Source organism: Delphinus delphis, chromosome 12 (genome assembly GCF_949987515.2).
Source record: "Delphinus delphis chromosome 12, mDelDel1.2, whole genome shotgun sequence".
Classification (NCBI taxonomy): domain Eukaryota; kingdom Metazoa; phylum Chordata; class Mammalia; order Artiodactyla; family Delphinidae; genus Delphinus; species Delphinus delphis.
Genome location: NC_082694.2, coordinates 79,180,040 through 79,198,790, shown reverse-complemented (window position 1 = coordinate 79,198,790; position 18,751 = coordinate 79,180,040). Strand labels below are relative to the sequence as shown.

Below are 18,751 nucleotides of genomic sequence, written 5' to 3'. Positions count from 1 at the left end.
AATGCTGGGAAAATGCAGGGCGGACTCTATTTCCTTTCTCTGGCCTTCTACCTGATTCTGGCTCTTTGCAAGATGTACAGGATGCCCAGAGTATACTTTATAATTGTCATGTGCAAGGAAAACACTGCATATTTATTCCCAAATATGTACATATTTGGGACAACACAGAGAATGAAAGAATACAGAAAGTAAGAGAAGGCCTTTCTAAGGACCCAGTGCAACAACTGCGTTTTAATGAAGAGGAGCCTGAGAGTCAGAGAAGGAGAGGATTGCCCAGGATTGCCCGAGGTCACAGGCAGCCAGAACGGCTCCTCCGCACACACCAAGCCGCCTGCCTCAGGGGCACCAAGGCCAGCCTGGGTCTTCCTAAGCGCAGCAGAGCTCCTGGCGTCATCGCGACATCGTGGAGCTGCTACGTTACTTTGTCAAGCCTCAGCTTGTCTTCGTTTTTCTTGTTTTTGACTAAAATCCTAACTTAAGCCACTAATCATCTGGTACTACCTACCACAGAAGCCTACAACTGTCTTACCAGTTAGAACTACTCATTCTAACCCACTTGATTTTTCTTTGTGAAATAAAAAGAAAAAAATGGAAATAGTTTTAAAATAGAAAGAAGTCTGTATCAGGATCACCACAAGAAAATTATTTTATCCTCCTTTTCTCTCTAGTAATTATCTATATGCAAATATATTTCCACAATCAATCCTGTGACACTTGTACCTACTTTTCTCATATGTTGAGAATTTTTAAAAACTATTTTCACACAGTTTTCATTCCTAAAAAGGTTAATGGGGCTTCCCTGGTGGCGCAGTGGTTGAGAGTCCACCTGCTGATGCAGGGGACACGGGTTCGTGCCCTGGTCCGGGAGGATCCCACATGCCGCGGAGCGGCTGGGCCCGTGAGCCATGGCCGCTGGGCCTGCGCATCTGGAGCCTGTGCTCCGCAACGGGAGAGGCCACAGCAGTGAGAGGCCCGTGTACCGCAAAAAAAAAAAAAAAAAGTTTAATGGCGAAGTAGTAGTCTATTGAACAAGTTTTTTAACTTCCCTTGCTATAAATAGCTGTTTATAATCATTTGATATTACTGAAACACTACAAGTGAATGGTTTTTACATATATCCTTTCTTTATTTGAATTATCTCCTTAAAATAAATTATTAGGAGAGGTATAACTGGGGTCTTAGGGGATGACATGTATTCCCCCAAATTCATATATTGAAGTCTTACCCCCCAGTACATGAGAATGTGACTGTATTTGCAGACAGGGCCTTTAAAGAGGTAAATAAGGTTTAATGAGTCGTTTGGGTGAATCCTAATCCAGTTTCATTGGTGTCTTTATAAGAAGAGAAGATGACACACACATAAACCCAAAGGCAACCACATGCGGACACAGGGGGAAAGCAACCATCTACAAGTCACGGAGAGAGGTCTCAGAAGAAATCAATCCCGCTGACACCTTGATCTTGGACTCTGGGCCTCCAAGATTGCAAGAAAACAGATTTCTAGTGTGTAAGTTGCCCAGTCTGTGGTACTCCGTTACGGCAGCCTGAGCAGGACCAATACATGGGGCAAAGCATCCGAAACAATTTTTGGCTCAGGCTGTGAGAGCAGTGCAGTCACTCAGTGACGTGGACCGTCCAGCTCACAGTGGTGCTGTCAGGGGAGGAGTGTGTCAGTTCCACTGCAAACTTCTCAGCTTTGGATGTTATTGTTTTGAAAAGAAACTCATTTTGCTAATTTAGGAGATATGCATAAGTACCTCAAAGATGATTTTATTTTAATTTGTTTATTTGCAAGAATGAATTTTTTCCATATATTTCCTGTCATTTTTATTTTTTCTTGGGGGAAGGATCAAATCCTTTGCTCATTAACTGGAGTTTCAACATCATTTTAGACATGTGAAGGAGTTCTTTGTATAACTTAAACATTAAATTTGATTTTAGCTATTGATATAATGGACATTCTAATCCGTTGTTGGCAATTCTGTTTTGGTTATTTGTTGTCTTGTAGAAGTTTTACATTTTTATATCATAGGAAAGGATCTGTTCCTTTATGATCCTTTTCCTATTGCTTTAAGGCTTGGAAGCTATACTGGCTTAAAGGATCTGATATGTATGCGTGTATGTGTATGTTTGTGTGGGTGTGTGTATATATACATATACATATATATAATTTTCTGATTTTAAAAATATCTTAACTTTTTAATTGGTCGGGAATCACTTTGGTGTATGGTCTAGGGAAAATCAACATCCCTGACGTCAGCTGGATTGGTGCTTTTTTTTTTTAATATCTTTATTGGAATATAATTGCTTTACAATGGTGTGTTAGTTTTCTGCTTTATAACAAAGTGAATCAGGTATACATATACATATGTTCCCATATCTCTTCCCTCTTGCGTCTCCCTTCCTCCCACCCTCCCTATCCCACCGCTCTAGGTGGTCACAAAGCACGAAGCTGATCTCCCTGTGCTATGCGGCTGCTTCCCGCTAGCTATCGACTTTACCTTTGGTAGTGTATACTTGTCCATGCCACTCTCTCACTTTGTCACAGCTTACCCTTCCCCCTCCCCATATCCTCAGGTCCATTCTCTAGTAGGTCTGTGTCTTTATTCCCATCTTACCCCTAGGTTCTTCATGACATTTTATTTTTTTCTTAAATTCCATATATATGTTAGCATACGGTATTTGTCTTTCTCTTTCTGACTTACTTCACTCTGTATGACAGACCCTAGGTCCATCCACCTCATTACAAATAGCTCAGTTTCGTTTCTTTTTATGGCTGAGTAATATTCCATCGTATACATGTGCCACATCTTCTTTATCCATTCATCCAATGATGGACACTTAGGTTGTTTCCATCTCCTGGCTATTGTAAATAGAGCTGCAATGAACATTTTGGTACATGACTCTTTTTGAACTATGGTTTTCTCAGGGTACATGCCCAGTAGTGGGATTGCTGGGTCATATGGTAGTTCTATTTGTAGTTTTTTAAGGAACCTCCATACTGTTTTCCATAGTGGCTGTACCAATTCACATTCCCACCAGCAGTGCAAGAGTGTTCCCTTTTCTCCACACCCTCTCCAGCATTTACTGTTTCTAGATTTTTTTGATGATGGCCATTCTGACTGGTGTGAGATGATATCTCATGGTAGTTTTGATTTGCAATTCCCTAATTATTAATGATGTTGAGCATTCTTTCATGTGTTTGTTGGCAGTCTGTATATCTTCTTTGGAGAAATGTCTATTTAGGTCTTCTGCCCATTTTTAGATTGGGTTGTTTGTTTTTTTTGTTATTGAGCTGCATGAGCTGCTTGTAAATTTTGGAGATTAATCCTTTATCAGTTGCTTCATTTGCAAATATTTTCTCCCATTCTGAGGGTTGTCTTTTGGTCTTGTTTATGGTTTCCTTTGCTGTGCAAAAGCTTTGCAGTTTCACTAGGTCCCATTTGTTTATATTTGTTTTTATTTCCATTTCTCTAGGAGGTGGGTCAAAAAGGATCTTGCTGTGATTTATGTCATAGAGTGTTCTGCCTATGTTTTCCTCCGAGAGTTTGATAGTTTCTGGCCTTACATTTAGGCCTTTAATGCATTTTGAGCTTATTTTTGTGTATGGTGTTAGGAAGTGATCTAATCTCATACTTTTACATGTACCTGTCCAGTTTTCCCAGCACCACTTATTGAAGAAGCTGTCCTTTCTCCACTGTATATTCCTGCCTCCTTTATCAAAGATAAGGTGACCATATGTGCGTGGGGTTATCTCTGGGATTTCTATCCTGTTCCATTGATCTATATTTCTGTTTTTGAGCCAGTACCATACTGTCTTGATTACTGTAGCTTTGTAGTATAGTCTGAAGTCAGCGAGCCTGATTCCTCCAGCTCCATTTTTCGTTCTCAAGATTGCTTTGGCTATTCGGGGTCTTTGGTGTTCCCATACAAATTGTGAAATTTTTTGTTCTAGCTCTGTGAAAAATGCCAGTGGTAGTTTGATAGGGATTGCACTGAATCTGTAGATTGCTTTGGGCAGTAAAGTCATTTTCACAATGTTGATTCTTCCAATCCAAGAACATGGTATAGCTCTCCATCTGTTTGTATTATCTTTAATTTCTTTCATCAGCATCTTATAATTTTCTGCATACAGGTCTTTTGTCTCCTTAGGTAGGTTTATTCCTAGATATTTTATTCTTTTTGTTGCAGTGGTAAATGGGAGTATTTCCTTGATTTCACTTTCAGATTTTTCATCATTAGTGTATAGAAATGCCAGAGATTTCTGTGCACTAATTTTGTAACCTGCTACTTTACCAAATTCATTGATTACTTCTAGTAGTTTTCTGGTAGCATCTTTAGGATTCTCTATGTATAGTATCATGTCATCTGCAAACAGTGACAGCTTTACTTCTTCTTTTCTGATTTGGATTCCTTTTATTTCCTTTTCTTCTCTGATTGTTGTGGCTAAAACTTCCAAAGCTATGTTGAATAAGAGTGGTGAGAGTGGGCAACCTTCTCTTGTTCCTGATCTTAGTGGAAATGCTTTCAGTTTTTCACCATTGAGGACGATATTGTCTGTGGGGTTGTCAGATATGGCCTTTATTATGTTGAGGAAAGTTCCCTCTATGCCTACTTTCTGCAGGGTTTTTATCATAAATGGGTGTTGAATTTTGTCGAAAGCTTTCTCTGCATCTATTGAGATGATCATATGGTTTTTCTCCTTCAATTTGTTAATACGGTGTATCACGTTGATTGATTTGTGTATACTGAAGAATCCTTGCATTCCTGGGATAAACCCCACTTGATCATGGTGTATGATCCTTTTAATGTACTGCTGGATTCTGTTTGCTAGTATTTTGTTGAGGATTTTTGCATCTATGTTCATCAGTGATATTGGCCTGTAGTTTTCTTTCTTTGTGACATCCTTGTCTGGTTTTGGTATCAGGGTGATGGTGGCCTCGTAGAATGAGTTTGGGAGTGTTCCTCCTTCTGCTATATTTTGGAAGAGTTTGAGAAGGATAGGTGTTAGCTCTTCTCTAAATGTTTGATAGAATTCGCCTGTGAAGCCATCTGGTCCTGGGCTTTTGTTTGTTGGAAGATTTTTAATCACAGTTTCAATTTCAGTGCTTGTTATTGGTCTGTTCATATTTTCTATTTCTTCCTGATTCAGTCTTGGCAGGTTGTGCATTTCTAAGAATGTGTCCATTTCTTCCAGGTTGTCCATTTTATTGGCATAGAGTTGCTTGTAGTAATCTCTCATGATCTTTTGTATTTCTGCAGTGTCTGTTGTTACTTCTACTTTTTCATTTCTAATTCTATGATTTGAGTCTTCTCCTTTTTTTCTTGATGAGTCTGGCTAATGGTTTATCAATTTTGTTTATCTTCTCAGAGAACCAGCTTTTAGTTTTATTGATCTTTGCTATCATTTCCTTCATTTCTTTTTCATTTATTTCTGATCTGATCTTTATGATTTCTTTCCTCCTGCTAACTTTGGGGTTTTTTGTTCTTCTTTCTCTAATTGCTTTAGGTGAAAGGTTAGGTTGCTTATTCAAGATGTTTCCTGTTTCTTAAGGTAGGATTGTATTGCTATAAACTTCCCTCTTAGAACTGCTTTTGCTGCATGCCACAGGTTTTGGGTCGTCGTGTCTCCACTGTCATTTGTTTCTAGGTATTTTTTGATTTCCTCTTTGATTTCTTCAATGATCACTTCGTTATTAAGTATTGTTTCGCCTCCATGTGTTTGTATTTTTTACAGATCTTTTCCTGTAATGGATATCTAGTCTCATAGCGTTGTGGCCGGAAAAGATACTTGATACAATTTCAATTTTCTTAAATTTACCAAGGCTTGATTTGTGACCCAAGATGTGATCTATCCTGGAGAATGTTCCATGAGCACTTGAGAAAATTGTGTATTCTGTTGTTTTTGGATGGAATGTCCTATAAATATCAATTAAGTCCATCTTGTTTAATGTATCATTTAAAGCTTGTGTTTCCTTATTTATTTTCATTTTGGATGATCTGTCCATTGGTGAAAGTGGGGTGTTAAAGTCCACTACTATGAATGCATTACTGTCTATTTCCCCTTATATGGCTGTTAGTATTTGCCTTATGTACTGAGGTGCTCCTATGTTAGGTGCATAGATATTTACAATTGTTATATCTTCTTCTTGGATCGATCCCTTGATCATTATGTAGTGTCCTTCTTTGTCGCTTGTAATAGTCTTTATTTTAAAGTGTATTTTGTCTGATATGAGAATTGCTACTCCAGCTTTCTTTTGATTTCCATTTGTATGGAATATCTTTTTCCATCCCCTCACTTTCAGTCTGTATGTGTCTCTAGGTCTGAAGTGGATCTCTTGTAGACAGCATATATATGGGTCTTGTTTTTATATCCATTCAGCCAGTCTGTGTCTTCTGGTGGGAGCATTTAATCCATTTACATTTAAGGTAATTATCTATTTGTATGTTCCTATTCCCATTTTCTTAATTGTGTTGGGTCTGTTATTGTAGGTCTTTTCCTTCTCTTGTGTTTCTTGCCTAGAGAAGATCCTTTAGCATTTGTTGTAAAGCTGGTTTGATGGTGCTGAACTCTCTCAGCTTTTGCTTGTCTGTAAAGGTTTTAATTTCTCCATCAAATCTTAATGAGATCCTTGCTGGGTAGAGTAATCTTGGTTGTAGGTTTTTCTCCTTCATCACTTTAAATATGTCCTGCCAGTCCCTTCTAGCTTGCAGAGTTTCTGCTGAAAGATCAGCTGTTAACCTTATGGGGATTCCCTTGTGTATTATTTGTTGTTTTTCCCTTGCTGCTTTTAATATGTTTTCTTTGTATTTAATTTTTGACGGTTTGATTAGTATGTGTCTTGGCGTGTTTCTCCTTGGATTTATCCTGTATGGAACTCTCTGTGCTTCCTGGACTTGATTAACTATTTCCTTTCTCATATTAGGGAAGTTTTCAACTATAATCTCTTCATATATTTTCTCAGTCCCTTTCTTTTTCTCTTCTTCTTCTGGAACCCCTATAATTCGAATGTTGGTGCGTTTAATGTTGTCCCAGAGGTCTCTGAGACTGTCCTCAGTTCTTTTCATTCTTTTTTCTTTATTCTGCTCTGCAGTAGTTATTTCCACTATTTTATGTTCCAGGTCACTTATCCGTTCTTCTGCCTCAGTTATTCTGCTATTGATCCCATCTAGAGAATTTTTAATTTCATTTATTGTGTTGTTCATCATTGCTTGTTTCATCTTTAGTTCTTCTAGGTCCTTGTTAAATGTTTCTTGCATTTGCTCTCTTCTATTTCCAAGATTTTGGATCGTCTTTACTATCATTACTCTGAATTCTTTTTCAGGTAGACTGCCTATCTCCTCTTCATTTGTTAGGTCTGGTGGGGTTTTATCTTGCACCTTCATCTGCTGTATGTTTTTCTGTCTTCTCATTTTGCTTATCTTACTGTGTTTGGGGTCTCCTTTTTGCAGGCTGCAGGTTCATAGTTCCTGTTGTTTTTGGTGTCTGTCCCCAGTGGCTAAGGTTGGTTCAGTGAGTTGTGTAGGCTTCCTGGTGGAGGGGACTAGTGCCTTGTTCTGGTGGATGAGGCTGGATCTTGTCTTTCTGGTGGGCAGATCCACCTCTGGTGGTGTGTTTTGGGGTGTCTGTGGACTTATTATGATTTTAGGCAGCCTCTCTGCTAATGGGTGGGGTTGTGTTCCTGTCTTGCTAGTTGTTTGGCATAGGGTGTCCAGCAATGTAGCTTGCTGGTCTTTGAGTGAAGCTGGGTGTTGGTGTTGAGATGGAGATCTCTGGGAGATTTTCGCCGTTTGATATTACGTGGAGCTGGGAGGCCTCTTGTGGACCAGTGTCCTGAAGTTGGCTCTCCCACCTCAGAGGCACAGCACTGACTCCTGTCTGCAGCACCAAGAGCCTTTCATCCACATGGCTGGCGAGCGGCTAGGGAAGCGGAGGGTGCCGGCAGGGACTGCTTTCACGGGAGCGGAGCTTCGGCAGGTAACTTCCCCGAGCTCTGGGGCACACTCTCGCAGACTCCGTCTGCCGTGGGCCGCGCGGTGGTCAGGAGCGCGATGCCGGAGTTGGAGCGGCGCTGAGCCCGGTGCTCGCCCTCGCCCGTCTGCCCGTCTGGGTTGTGTCGCTGCCCGGGCTCCCGGCCGCTCCTGGATTGGTGCTTTAAGGGCTTGAGGAAGAAAATATATTCGGTCACTTTTGGAGTCAGTTGGATGTTTGAAATAAATATGTGAGAAGTCCAGGAGGATTAGTTGATTTAATTCCTCTGATCAAATAACTCTGAATTAGAGTGCGATGTAGTCGTCTTGTGAAGAGAAAGCAGACAGGCTTTGCGGTGAGAGACCAATTTCCAATCCTGGCTTTTTAGGTACATAGATGTACGACCTTGTTAAGGATAATCTCTCCAGGCCCCAGTTTCCACATGTGAAATACAGACAACAGACAGGGGTTGAGATAATCTATGTTTTTAACTGCCTAGCACAATGCCTGGTGTAGAGTTCAAGTTCAGTAAATGGCTGGAGTTATTACAGTCAAACAAATCAGGAATAAATCATAGAAGAAGAAGGTGGCCTTACATATATCATACAATGAGTAAAGGCTTGCCTTCTCTGTCAGTGATTTTTTTTTTTTTTTTGGTCGGTGATTAATTTTTGAGAATAAATGAAACTTTGCAGATCTTGGGGAAAAAACCTTATTAAAGCACAAAGCACTACTGTCTTCCAAGCCATTAAAATGTTAACTGCTTAATTCCTGTTTCAACAATAGGTAATGAACCTTCTCTGAATTAAATCTTTGATTTTATGGATCTGTACGAAGCTAAGAGTAATTACAGTAAGGAGAGAAGCTGAAATCCCAGTAGCCCAATGCATGCAGGACCTCATTTCAATTACTTTAAAGAAGTTTATTTAATATTATTTCACTGTTTACTTTAGGGAAGGATATTTGTCTCACTGCTACATATCCTATTACTAATAAAAGTTATTAAATATATCAACTACAAGTGCAGAAAAATAAAAGGACAACAGAAGTGTATACTTGGAATAAGAAAAATGCCTGCAGGTAACTTTTTGTTTTCTCTATCTGTTTGCATGACATTCAGACTCCATTTCTCGGCACACCATCAGCTCCACTCCTGGCATGGGATTTAGTAGCATACATACCTCTTCTAAATCCAAAATTAGGACAATCCTCTGACTGAGGATCTAACAATGGGAGAGAATCTTTGAAGATTCAAGCTTGGTCACCTCTATGACCCATTCTGCGGCCCTGAGTTTGGCTAGTTCCAAACTTTGTACTTGCCCCCTTTCTACTTTGCTTAATTCCTTGTGTTATTATTTCATATGTCAATCTCCTGATGAGACAATTCCTCTACACAGAGGGATGTGTATTTTATTTCGTCTTTACAAATGTCTTACCCATTCCTCACTCCAGCACACAGTACCAGCCTATGCACAATGGTGCTTTATATGTCTGTTCACACTAAGTAAGGCAGCCACCCATCAGAGCTGTCTAGAAATCTAATAGGTTAGCCCATAGGGAGTGAGCTGCCTGTCGCTAGAGGCAACCAGCTGAGACAATTGGGAGATATTCTGTTGCAGAGCTTCCTTCACTGAGAAGACCAACTACCAGCTGAGGATGAAGGAAGATGGGTGAAAGCAACATGTCTAGGTATGTACAAGTTAAAATGGTATTTAGAAATAAGTAGATATTCCCAAAATTCTGAGAAAAAGAGCCTGGTACTAAAAGAGACAAAAGAACAGTGATTGTAAAAATAGGTCAGTTTCGTAGAGAATGGACTTGAGGACACGGGGAGGGGGAAGGGTAAGCTGGGACGAAGTGAGAGTGGCATGGACATATATACACTACCAAATGTAAAATAGCTAGCGGGAAGCAGCCGCAGAGCACAGGGAGATCAGCTCGGTGCTTTGTGACCACCTAGAGGGGTGGGATAGGGAGGGTGGGAGGGAGACGCAAGAGGGAGGGGATACGGGGATATTTGTATACATATAGCTGATTCACTTTGTGATACAGCAGAAACTAACACACCATTGTAAAGCAATTATACTCGAATAAAGATGTTAAAAAAAATAGATCAGTTTAATGGCAATTGGTATCTGTAAGAGATACAGGAAAACACTCACTTGATCCTTCTTTGCATGACTGGCTCGCTTCAGCCTAACCTGGTTTGGATACGCTTAGAAGAAAACCAGCTGACATAGGGCCAAAACAAAAGAAGGGCTTTGCAGACACCAAACAGGGTTGTTAGGAGCCCCGCCCAAGGTCCCTGTTATCACAGCACGCCGAGGCTGTGGGGGCATGTGTGAGCCTGCCTGACTTCAACGCGAGAAGGCAATATTACGGGAGCGCTACAGCGGGGACAGATGCTCACCAGGGAGGTCCTTGTTGGAAATATGGATTGAGTTAAAGGGGGAAAAAAGAAAGGAAGGTTTCCCGGTTTTATATACATGTTGGCCCTTGAACAACGTGGGTCTGAACTGTGCTGGGCCACTTACATGTGGATTTTTTTTTAAGTAGGAAATACTACAGCACTGCACAGTTCCTCGTTGGTTGAATCCACGGATGTGGAGGACCTCAGATGTGGATTCGGAGGAGCCTCGGATACAGAGGGCCAAGCCTAACTTACACGTGGCTTAACCCCTGTGCTGTTCAAGGGTCGACTGTAAACATGTTAATCCAAGCATGCTTTTCTGAGAATCTTTAAAGCTCTCCCTCCAACCTAGACACTGGTCACTGCAAGTAATGTTGGGAGGTTCCAGTACCTTCATGGCAAAATTAAAGGAGATAAGAATCACATTTATTAAAAAACCATGAAGGACTGTGTTGTGGAAGCAACTGCACCGGGCAGAACTGAGATCCACATGTTCAAGATAAAGGCTGCAGGCTTCATTGTAGAGGTGCTCTCTTACGAGGGCTTTCAGAGCACAGCACAGAGCACCCAGGGAGTGGTCAGCTCCCCACCCCTAGCCGGGCTGGACCAGGGCCCAGTGACTTAGCGGATTTGGAAAAGGAAGCCCCGTACCGGGCAAGCTGTCAAGCTAGCTCTGTGTTGCTCTTTTCAGTGCTGATATTATATGGTTCAAGATGCTTTCAGCAAGTTCACTACCCCGTGGAGACAACCCTTTTCCAATATCAGAGAGCCCACTAAGTTAGGTCAAAAGAAGCGGCGTGGTCAAGTACAGGCTCTGAACGCTGGATCCAGGGTTTCAATTTCAGGTCAGGCTACTTACTAGCCGTATGACCTCTGAGGCTCAGTGTTTTCATCTGCGAAACCGGAATGGTATGTTTCCAGAGGATTATTAAAAAGGGAAGGTCAGGATGTTCCTATTATAACACCTGGCACAGTTGGTACTGGAAGATAGTTATTACTAGCATCAGGGAGAAACGCTTAATTAGGTGCCAAAGGTCTTAAACCCTTTCATGAATGATTCTTTTAATAGGCACGTGGTCCAGGGCAGTCCCTGTGGTGTGGCGTCGGGGCAGAGGCACTGAGCAGCACTAAAGGACGGCGCAGTGAAGAGCAGAAGCCACCAAACATCCGGAATTATGAACCGGGAAATGTTTCAGTCTGTGAAGCTATTGTAAATACACATCTGCTTACTTTGATGGAATGAGTCAAGAGACTTCCACCTGGTAGAAAGTATCCAGAGATGAGATTCAAACTCACCAGCAACGAATATACTTCTTGCAGGGAAGAAGGTTTTGCAGGTGAGCTCTAAATCTCACAAGGCTGATGGAGAGGGTGATCCGGCAGTCAGGACCACACCAGGGTTTTAATTATTCATCAGCGACATAATCTCTAAGAAGGCCTTTCTATTTCTGGCCTAGGAAAGAAGCTGTTGGCCATTTGTAAGGACATGCCAACCACCAGAGGCTTGCAATTTCAGAAAAGTTTAGAGAAAGAAGTGAGCACCGCTATTGGCGGAGAAGCTGGTATAATCTCTGGCATCAGCATTAAGTACCATCCTTTTAAATGTAAACACCTATAAAGCTGTCAGTATCTTATAACAAACAGCAGAATAATATAAGCTATCAGCAAGCAAGTGGAGGCGTTTTCTGCCTGGATCCACGCACTGCAGGAACAATTGCCCATCAGAGGAGTTCCTTTGACAAATGTTTTTTGCTTTTGTTGTTTTTTTCAATGTCAACAGGAATTACCGTCAACAACCAAAAGGGCAGAAACAAGTTACTTGTTAAAGGGGGAAAAAAGAAAGGAAGGTTTCTTCCTTTCAGCCCCCCCGCACCCACAGTAATAGACAGAGTGAATAGCAAAATAAACACAAAAAAAGAAAGCCAACATTTCATATTCTTCACTGTAATACCAAGTATGATTTAAAATAGCTTGACAGGAGCCCTGCAAAAAGGCCCAATGAAACTCTTCCCTTAGAAAAGTGTAACATGACTTTTTAATGGTGCTGGGAGAGCAAGGATAAACTATAGTAATTTCTTTTCATTTATATCGCACTCTTGAAACGACAAAATTACAGAGATGGAGAACAGATTAGCAGCTGTCACTGGCTGCTGGGTGGGTGGGGGAGGGAGGGGCTGGCTGTGGCTATAAGAGGTGGCCTGGGGGGTCCTTGTGATGGAGCTGCTCTGGGTCGTCACTGTAGTCACATGAATCCCCAGGGGACAATACTGCATAGAACTTTATGCGCGCGCGCGCGCACACACACACACACACACACACACACACACACACACACACACGAGGGCACGTAAGACTGTGAAATCCAAATCAGGTCCAGAGACTGTATCACTGTCAACGTCTTGGTGATAATGATACTATAGTCATGCAAGATGTTACCACTTGGGGAAACTGGGTGAAGGGTACAAAAAATCTTGCTGTTATTTTCTACAACTGAATGTGAACTTAAAACTATCTCAAAATAAAAAGTTAAAAAATGTTTAAAAACTGGAAAAATCTGCAACACTTTCTCTGGAGGATGCAAAAGCTTCCATGGACACACCTGAAGGTCACAGATGGGCCAGCCTAATGTGAGTACTCAACTTAGTGCAGAGAAGTTACAAGTCAGCGTCATTACTGAATTCCTAAAAGTAAGGGTCTCCGTGGTAGGTAAGTGACTCGCCTCAGCAATTTACACCTCTGGCTTTGCTTTTCGCACCTGAAGGCCACAGAGGGTTTGGGTGTTCTCACCACAACCCTAGGCGAACCACCCACAGACGTTTAGCACAGTGCTGCACGTCAAACGTGCAGATCAAAGTGTTATATGGGGGGAACTAGTGCCATTTAAAAATGACTTGGGTGATGCAACATTCCCATTTGATTTCTTATTTTGATGGTGTGTGCACGTGTGCGTGTGCACATGCGTGTATGCAGGGGTGTGTGGCAGGCAGCAGGGCTGGTTCACAGTTAGGGAGCCCCCCTTCTAGTTGCAGTTCTGATGCATTTGAGATAAAGAATCTTTAAAATGAAAACTGACACGCTCACCTATGGAATTCAGGAGTGTGTCAGGAATGCCCTACACAGGACGAACGGGGAACGGCAATGTTTAAATACATCACTGTTTTATGCTCAAAGAGGCCCATGGCAAGTTTTAGTGGGAAGACCTGAGCAGAGATATGAATACGTTAAACGGCCGTGAGGGAAAAAAGACACTTAAAGTATGCAGCCTGATTTTCTCCAGTTTTCCCTTCTTCCCGACGTCTTGGATTTGCAATTAAAAATCAGCTAAGAAAAAAAAAATCTCACTGCAGTTCTTAGTTTCTTGTAAATTCCCAACATTATGCAAGTTTTATTTCAGCACAGAGAGACAGGGAGGTTACCATTGGACAAGTCCCCTCAATTCCCTACTTCAGTCTAGTTTCTAGAAAGGCCCTTGTCATGCTCAAATATCAGTGATAACGAAGCATTTTTTTTTTTTTTTTCCTGTACGCGGGCCTCTCACCATTGTGGCCTCTCCCGTTGTGGAGCACAGGCTCCGGACGCGCAGGCTCAGCGGCCATGGCTCACGGGCCCAGACGCTCCGCGGCATGTGGGACCTTCCCGGACCGGGGCACGAACCCGTGTCCCCTGCATCAGCAGGCGGACTTTCAACCACTGCGCCACCAGGGAAGCCCCACGAAGGGCATTTTTATCAACACAAAACCTTTACAGAAACTTTACATTATTTTGAAAATATATCTAAATGAATAAAAGCACTAGGTTTTTCTCATTTTGTTCACTATTACTGTTTCCAAATGCAATTATGTTCTGCTTTCTGCATCCTTTGTCACTGACAACATTGTACATCCATGACATCTGTTCATCAATCTCCTCACTGCACCACTGCTCTAGGATCCTGCTGCCCTCTCTGGTCCCTAAAAGACATCCTCTTATGTTTTTGTTAAAGCACACACATACGCGCTTCAAGTGGAAGAATGACCGCCCTGCAGAAGGGCTTCGGTAAGGACAATACAATGCAACTTCATTAAACACAACCCGGAGCTATCTAACCCTAAAGTGTAAAATTTAAAAAGGGAAGTGAAAGCTTCTTCCTTAACCATGATAACAAGGCAACAGCCTTGAGGGCGGACACCCCAGCCTTGACACTAGCCCCCCATTCCTCAAACGAGGAGGGGCATCAGTGGTGCTGTCAGCCGCCAGAGGAAACACGAGCTCGAGATTCCCGATGGTGCCAGGAAACATGACTCTTTCTCACCTTTTATTAGTAGATAACCAAACACATGCAGGCACAGAAAACCTGCTTGATGCTAGGAGCTCCTTGACCAAGATTTCAAGTGGCAAGGACTAGTCCGCTAGTCCCAGGCTGCTCTGACATTTTCTTGAGGCTAATACACGGCTTCTCTAGAGAAAATGCGTCATGATCTGGGTTTGTATTCTTGGCACCTAAACCCAGAGTGTGGTTCATGGGAGGAGTTTAGTGAATGTTTGTGAAAGAGACAAATATCTACTGCTTAGACAAACAGAAACAGCTAATGTGGTCAGAGTGGAGATAAAATAGTCCTGAGTAAATCACGGTTGTTCTTGATGAGAATGGCATTACTAATTCATTTCTCTGAAACATAAGAAAGAAATTCCGCAGGGAGCACCTTAGCAATGGCAGTGATGTGGTCCAGGGCCATGGCGTGCAGACGCTCATCTCGGCTCTCGAGGAGAAGCTTCAGAGACGGGAGCAGCAGGGCCTGGTGCTGCAGCAGCGAGCATAGCTCCTTCACACCCTGGAAGCACAAGGGCAACTTTGTGAGTGAGAAGGAAAGGGAGCGCGTCAAAGCGCTGGCATGATTCTGCTTGTGTCTTTCCACACCTTTTCCTATGAGTGTGTGTGTCTGTGTCTGTACAAAATGCACACATGGGACCACCTGATTTAGTGTTTGATACCTGCTTCACTCACTTCACCATCTATTCATGAAGTCTCTCCAAGTATCAGATATTCATCTACAACATTGCTATTTTAATGGCTGCATAGGATCCCGATGGATGGATATAGGACTGGAATTTATTTTCCTAAACTCTCAGAGCTCTAGTTTCCTCCCAAGTAAAACAGAGGTAAATTGTATCTACTCTGCAGTGTGGTGTGTGTGTGTGTGTGTGTGTGTGTGTGTGTGAATAAGTATTAGTGAATAATAATGTACAATGCTCAGCATATACTAGACGCTTAACAATAAAAACTATTGTCAATTGTTAAAATTATCAAAAATACCTAGTTATCACCCACTGTAATAAAGGAAATCAGCAATTTGCATATTTTAAAACCTGTTTATAGTTAATGTCAATGTAAACTGGATGCTTGATATACTTAAGAGGCTCCATCTTCATAAAAACTACCTGTGGTCCAGAAAAATGAAAATGGATTTAGATTGTCACAGACATATTTGCATTTTATTCGCGGCCCTTTTTTTATGCTGGCTGAACCTGCCATCAGAGAGCAGGCTTTTCTATAAGATAACGAACGATGATCTTTCACAACAAAAGTATAAAAGCATAGAAAATAAATTTTCAAACTATTCCTCCCTGCTGAGTTACATGTTCCCTCGGTGTCCTGACTTTAGCTGTAATGTGAAGAACAGAACACTTGGACCAGAGACCGGACAAAGAGCGCAACCTCATTATATAAAGCGAGGGCTGTTTTTGAAAGAACTGGGGGTCACCGCCCTGTGTGGGACGACCTTCCTCTTGTGCTACTCCAACAGGAGCACATCGGAGGAGGAAAACTCAAATGCATGACATTTTCATAATTCCTTTACGTTATTATAAAGAGTAGATAAAAGAAGGCTGACATAAAGAAGCCCTTCTTAAAGCTTGGGATAAAGGTCTCTTTGGAATTCCACTCATTGTCTTTTATTGGCTTGCACCCAGCAGGCCACCGCTGGAAATCAGGCTGTGCCCCCCAAACCCGTGTGAGAATGATCAATATCGGCTGGGTAACAGTTCTGTAAAATGTGTGCTTCAAACACGGATTCTCATTCAGGAAAGCGCTCTGCATGCCTTAAGGCACGTACCGCATACAGAGGCCTCTCGCCCAGCATCTGGGCCAAAGAGAAATGCGGATTTTTAATCTGGGATGCCAATACCTGCAGAAAACACTTGGGAAGACGAAATATAAACCCCCGTGCGTGACAGTCCAGCCCGGCTGCCACGCACCAACCTGCTTCCTCCGCCCTCCTCCCTGTACCCTTACGGCCTCGCCTTCCCACCCTGCACAGTCCTCTGAGAGCAGCGCCTGCACGGGAGACCTCCCTCTCACCACGGGATGCTCTGAGCTGCGCTGTCCAGCAGGGCAGCCGTGGGCCACGTGGGGCTTGTGAGCATTTGAGATGTGGCTAGTGCAACTGAGAAACTGCATTTTAAATTTTATTCAATTTCACTTAAGCTTGATTTTCATACCCACGTGTGGCCCATGGCTACCACAGTGGAGGGTGCAGCAGAGAGTGTGAGGCTCTCACGGACCTGTAGGTCTTCGCACACGATGTAACCTCTGCTGTCTCTCTCTCTTTGACTAACCCCTACTCATCGTTAGGTCTCAGCTTACAAAGGCACAAGAAAATTCCATTCCCTGCGATGGTACCTCTGATGTCCCAGGTTTGGCACTCCTATATTCTGGCTGTACCTCGTTGAATATTTCCTACGTTATCTGTCATCTTGTATTATTGTAATCATTCATTCGTCTATCTGCCTCACTTGAGGGCAAGGAGCTTTTTCCTTCTCTGTATTCCAAACTTGCTTAGTACATACTGTACCCCAAATTATTTGTATTCTCTCTCTTAACTCTCATATATGCTTATTCAATAAGTTATCAGTAATTGGTAAATAGGTATTTCTCAGTAATTTATGATATTTGGAAGAAGCACATCACTTGGCTGACCTCAGCTTTGATGAAAAATTTATGGAAATAACCTCTACACCCCTTTGAGCAGGCATAATGGCTCGATATCCCACAGCCAGACAAGGACACCCAGGAATGGAAGAATTCACTTTATGAGAGCTACTGAGTGCTTTTTATCTCTTAGCTAACAGTTACTGGCTAAATACGTACTTGTAATTAAGGACTATACTATATTCACCAGGTATTTCCCCCTGTGTTACAAGAGGACAGTTTATTAGGATGTTTATAAAGGGCTTTGGGTAGCTGCAGGAAAGGTCAAAGTAGCAAAGGGAACCACAAAGCACCTTATATGGTACGTTCGCAGCTCAAACCTGTCTGGCCATCAGGACACAGAACAACAGTGAGAGGCCTTGAATGCAGAGAAGCAGGTGGGCTGGGGCCCAGAGCCAGGCCAGAACCCTGGGCGCTGGTCCTCCCTGTGGACTGGGGTTTATGGTGATGCCCTGGGCCCTGTGGCTGACGGTCGTCCGAGCAGCGGGACCGGTCCACCAGCGGTCCTTCTGTCCTCACGCGACCCTCCCACTGGTCCTGGGGTATCCGGCACCTAAAGGTGTGGCAGGGCCCGCAGCAAGAGTGTGGAGCACAAGGTGTGCAGGGGTGGGTGTCGTCGATTCGAAAAATCGAGCTCTTGATGTCCTCAGGAGTGCCTCAGCCGTGAGAGAGAACAGTCACACTAAGACTGAGAAGCCGGGGTCAGCTGGGCTCCCTCGTGAGCTGGGGGGCGGGCTCCCACACACCCGCCGCAGTGTCTGCCCTGCTAGTTCCTGCTGCGCCTCTGCAGGGACCCTCGGGGGCAGCCACAAGTAGATGGAACTTGGGATTTTACATCTGAATGCCAGGAGCTTGTTTTATGCCCAGTTGCCGATTTCTTGTTCTCCAGATACCCCACTCCTGAGGACGCTGCACGCGTTGCCACGGACGGAAGCTGAGAGGAGGATGTGTTAACTGTCAAGACCGTGGGACACATGACCTGTGAGCAACAGTGATTTTATCTTTCTCTAATATTTTCCATCAGCAAAACCATCATGGCCATAAGTAAACAAGTACCGTGAGCAACAGCAGGAGATCGTGAAAAGAGCCACAAAGAAAAAGAATCTCTACATATGGCAACTTGGTAGGAGGATGGGAAATGGGGACGAAGGATAAGGTAAGCCCCGTTAAGTCCCGTCAGAGCTAATCAGGCAAACGCATCTCACACACCGGGCAGCAGGGCAACCAAAGGTACTGGAGGAAAAAGAGGTGAGTCATGGATAATTTTACTGCCACCGGGATACTAAATCTCATGGAAGTCTGAAATGAGACTATGTAGACTCCAAATGCGGTAAAGTAAACTTAACAAGACATTTCCATTTTATGATAATACTGTTCCTTCCTTTGAAACAATTCTGATTCA

General features: G+C 42.8%; 1 protein-coding gene across 2 annotated transcripts in view; it reads right to left on the bottom strand.

Annotated features, from left to right (window-relative positions):
- NBAS (NBAS subunit of NRZ tethering complex) overlaps positions 1–18,751 on the bottom strand; it is a 340,240-nt gene that overhangs the window by 3,313 nt on the left and 318,176 nt on the right. For both annotated transcript variants that reach the window (XM_060027072.1, XM_060027073.1), the window contains one exon: positions 15,065–15,193. In XM_060027072.1, the coding sequence (XP_059883055.1) occupies positions 15,065–15,193 (129 nt within the window). The remainder of the gene's footprint in view (positions 1–15,064; positions 15,194–18,751) is intronic.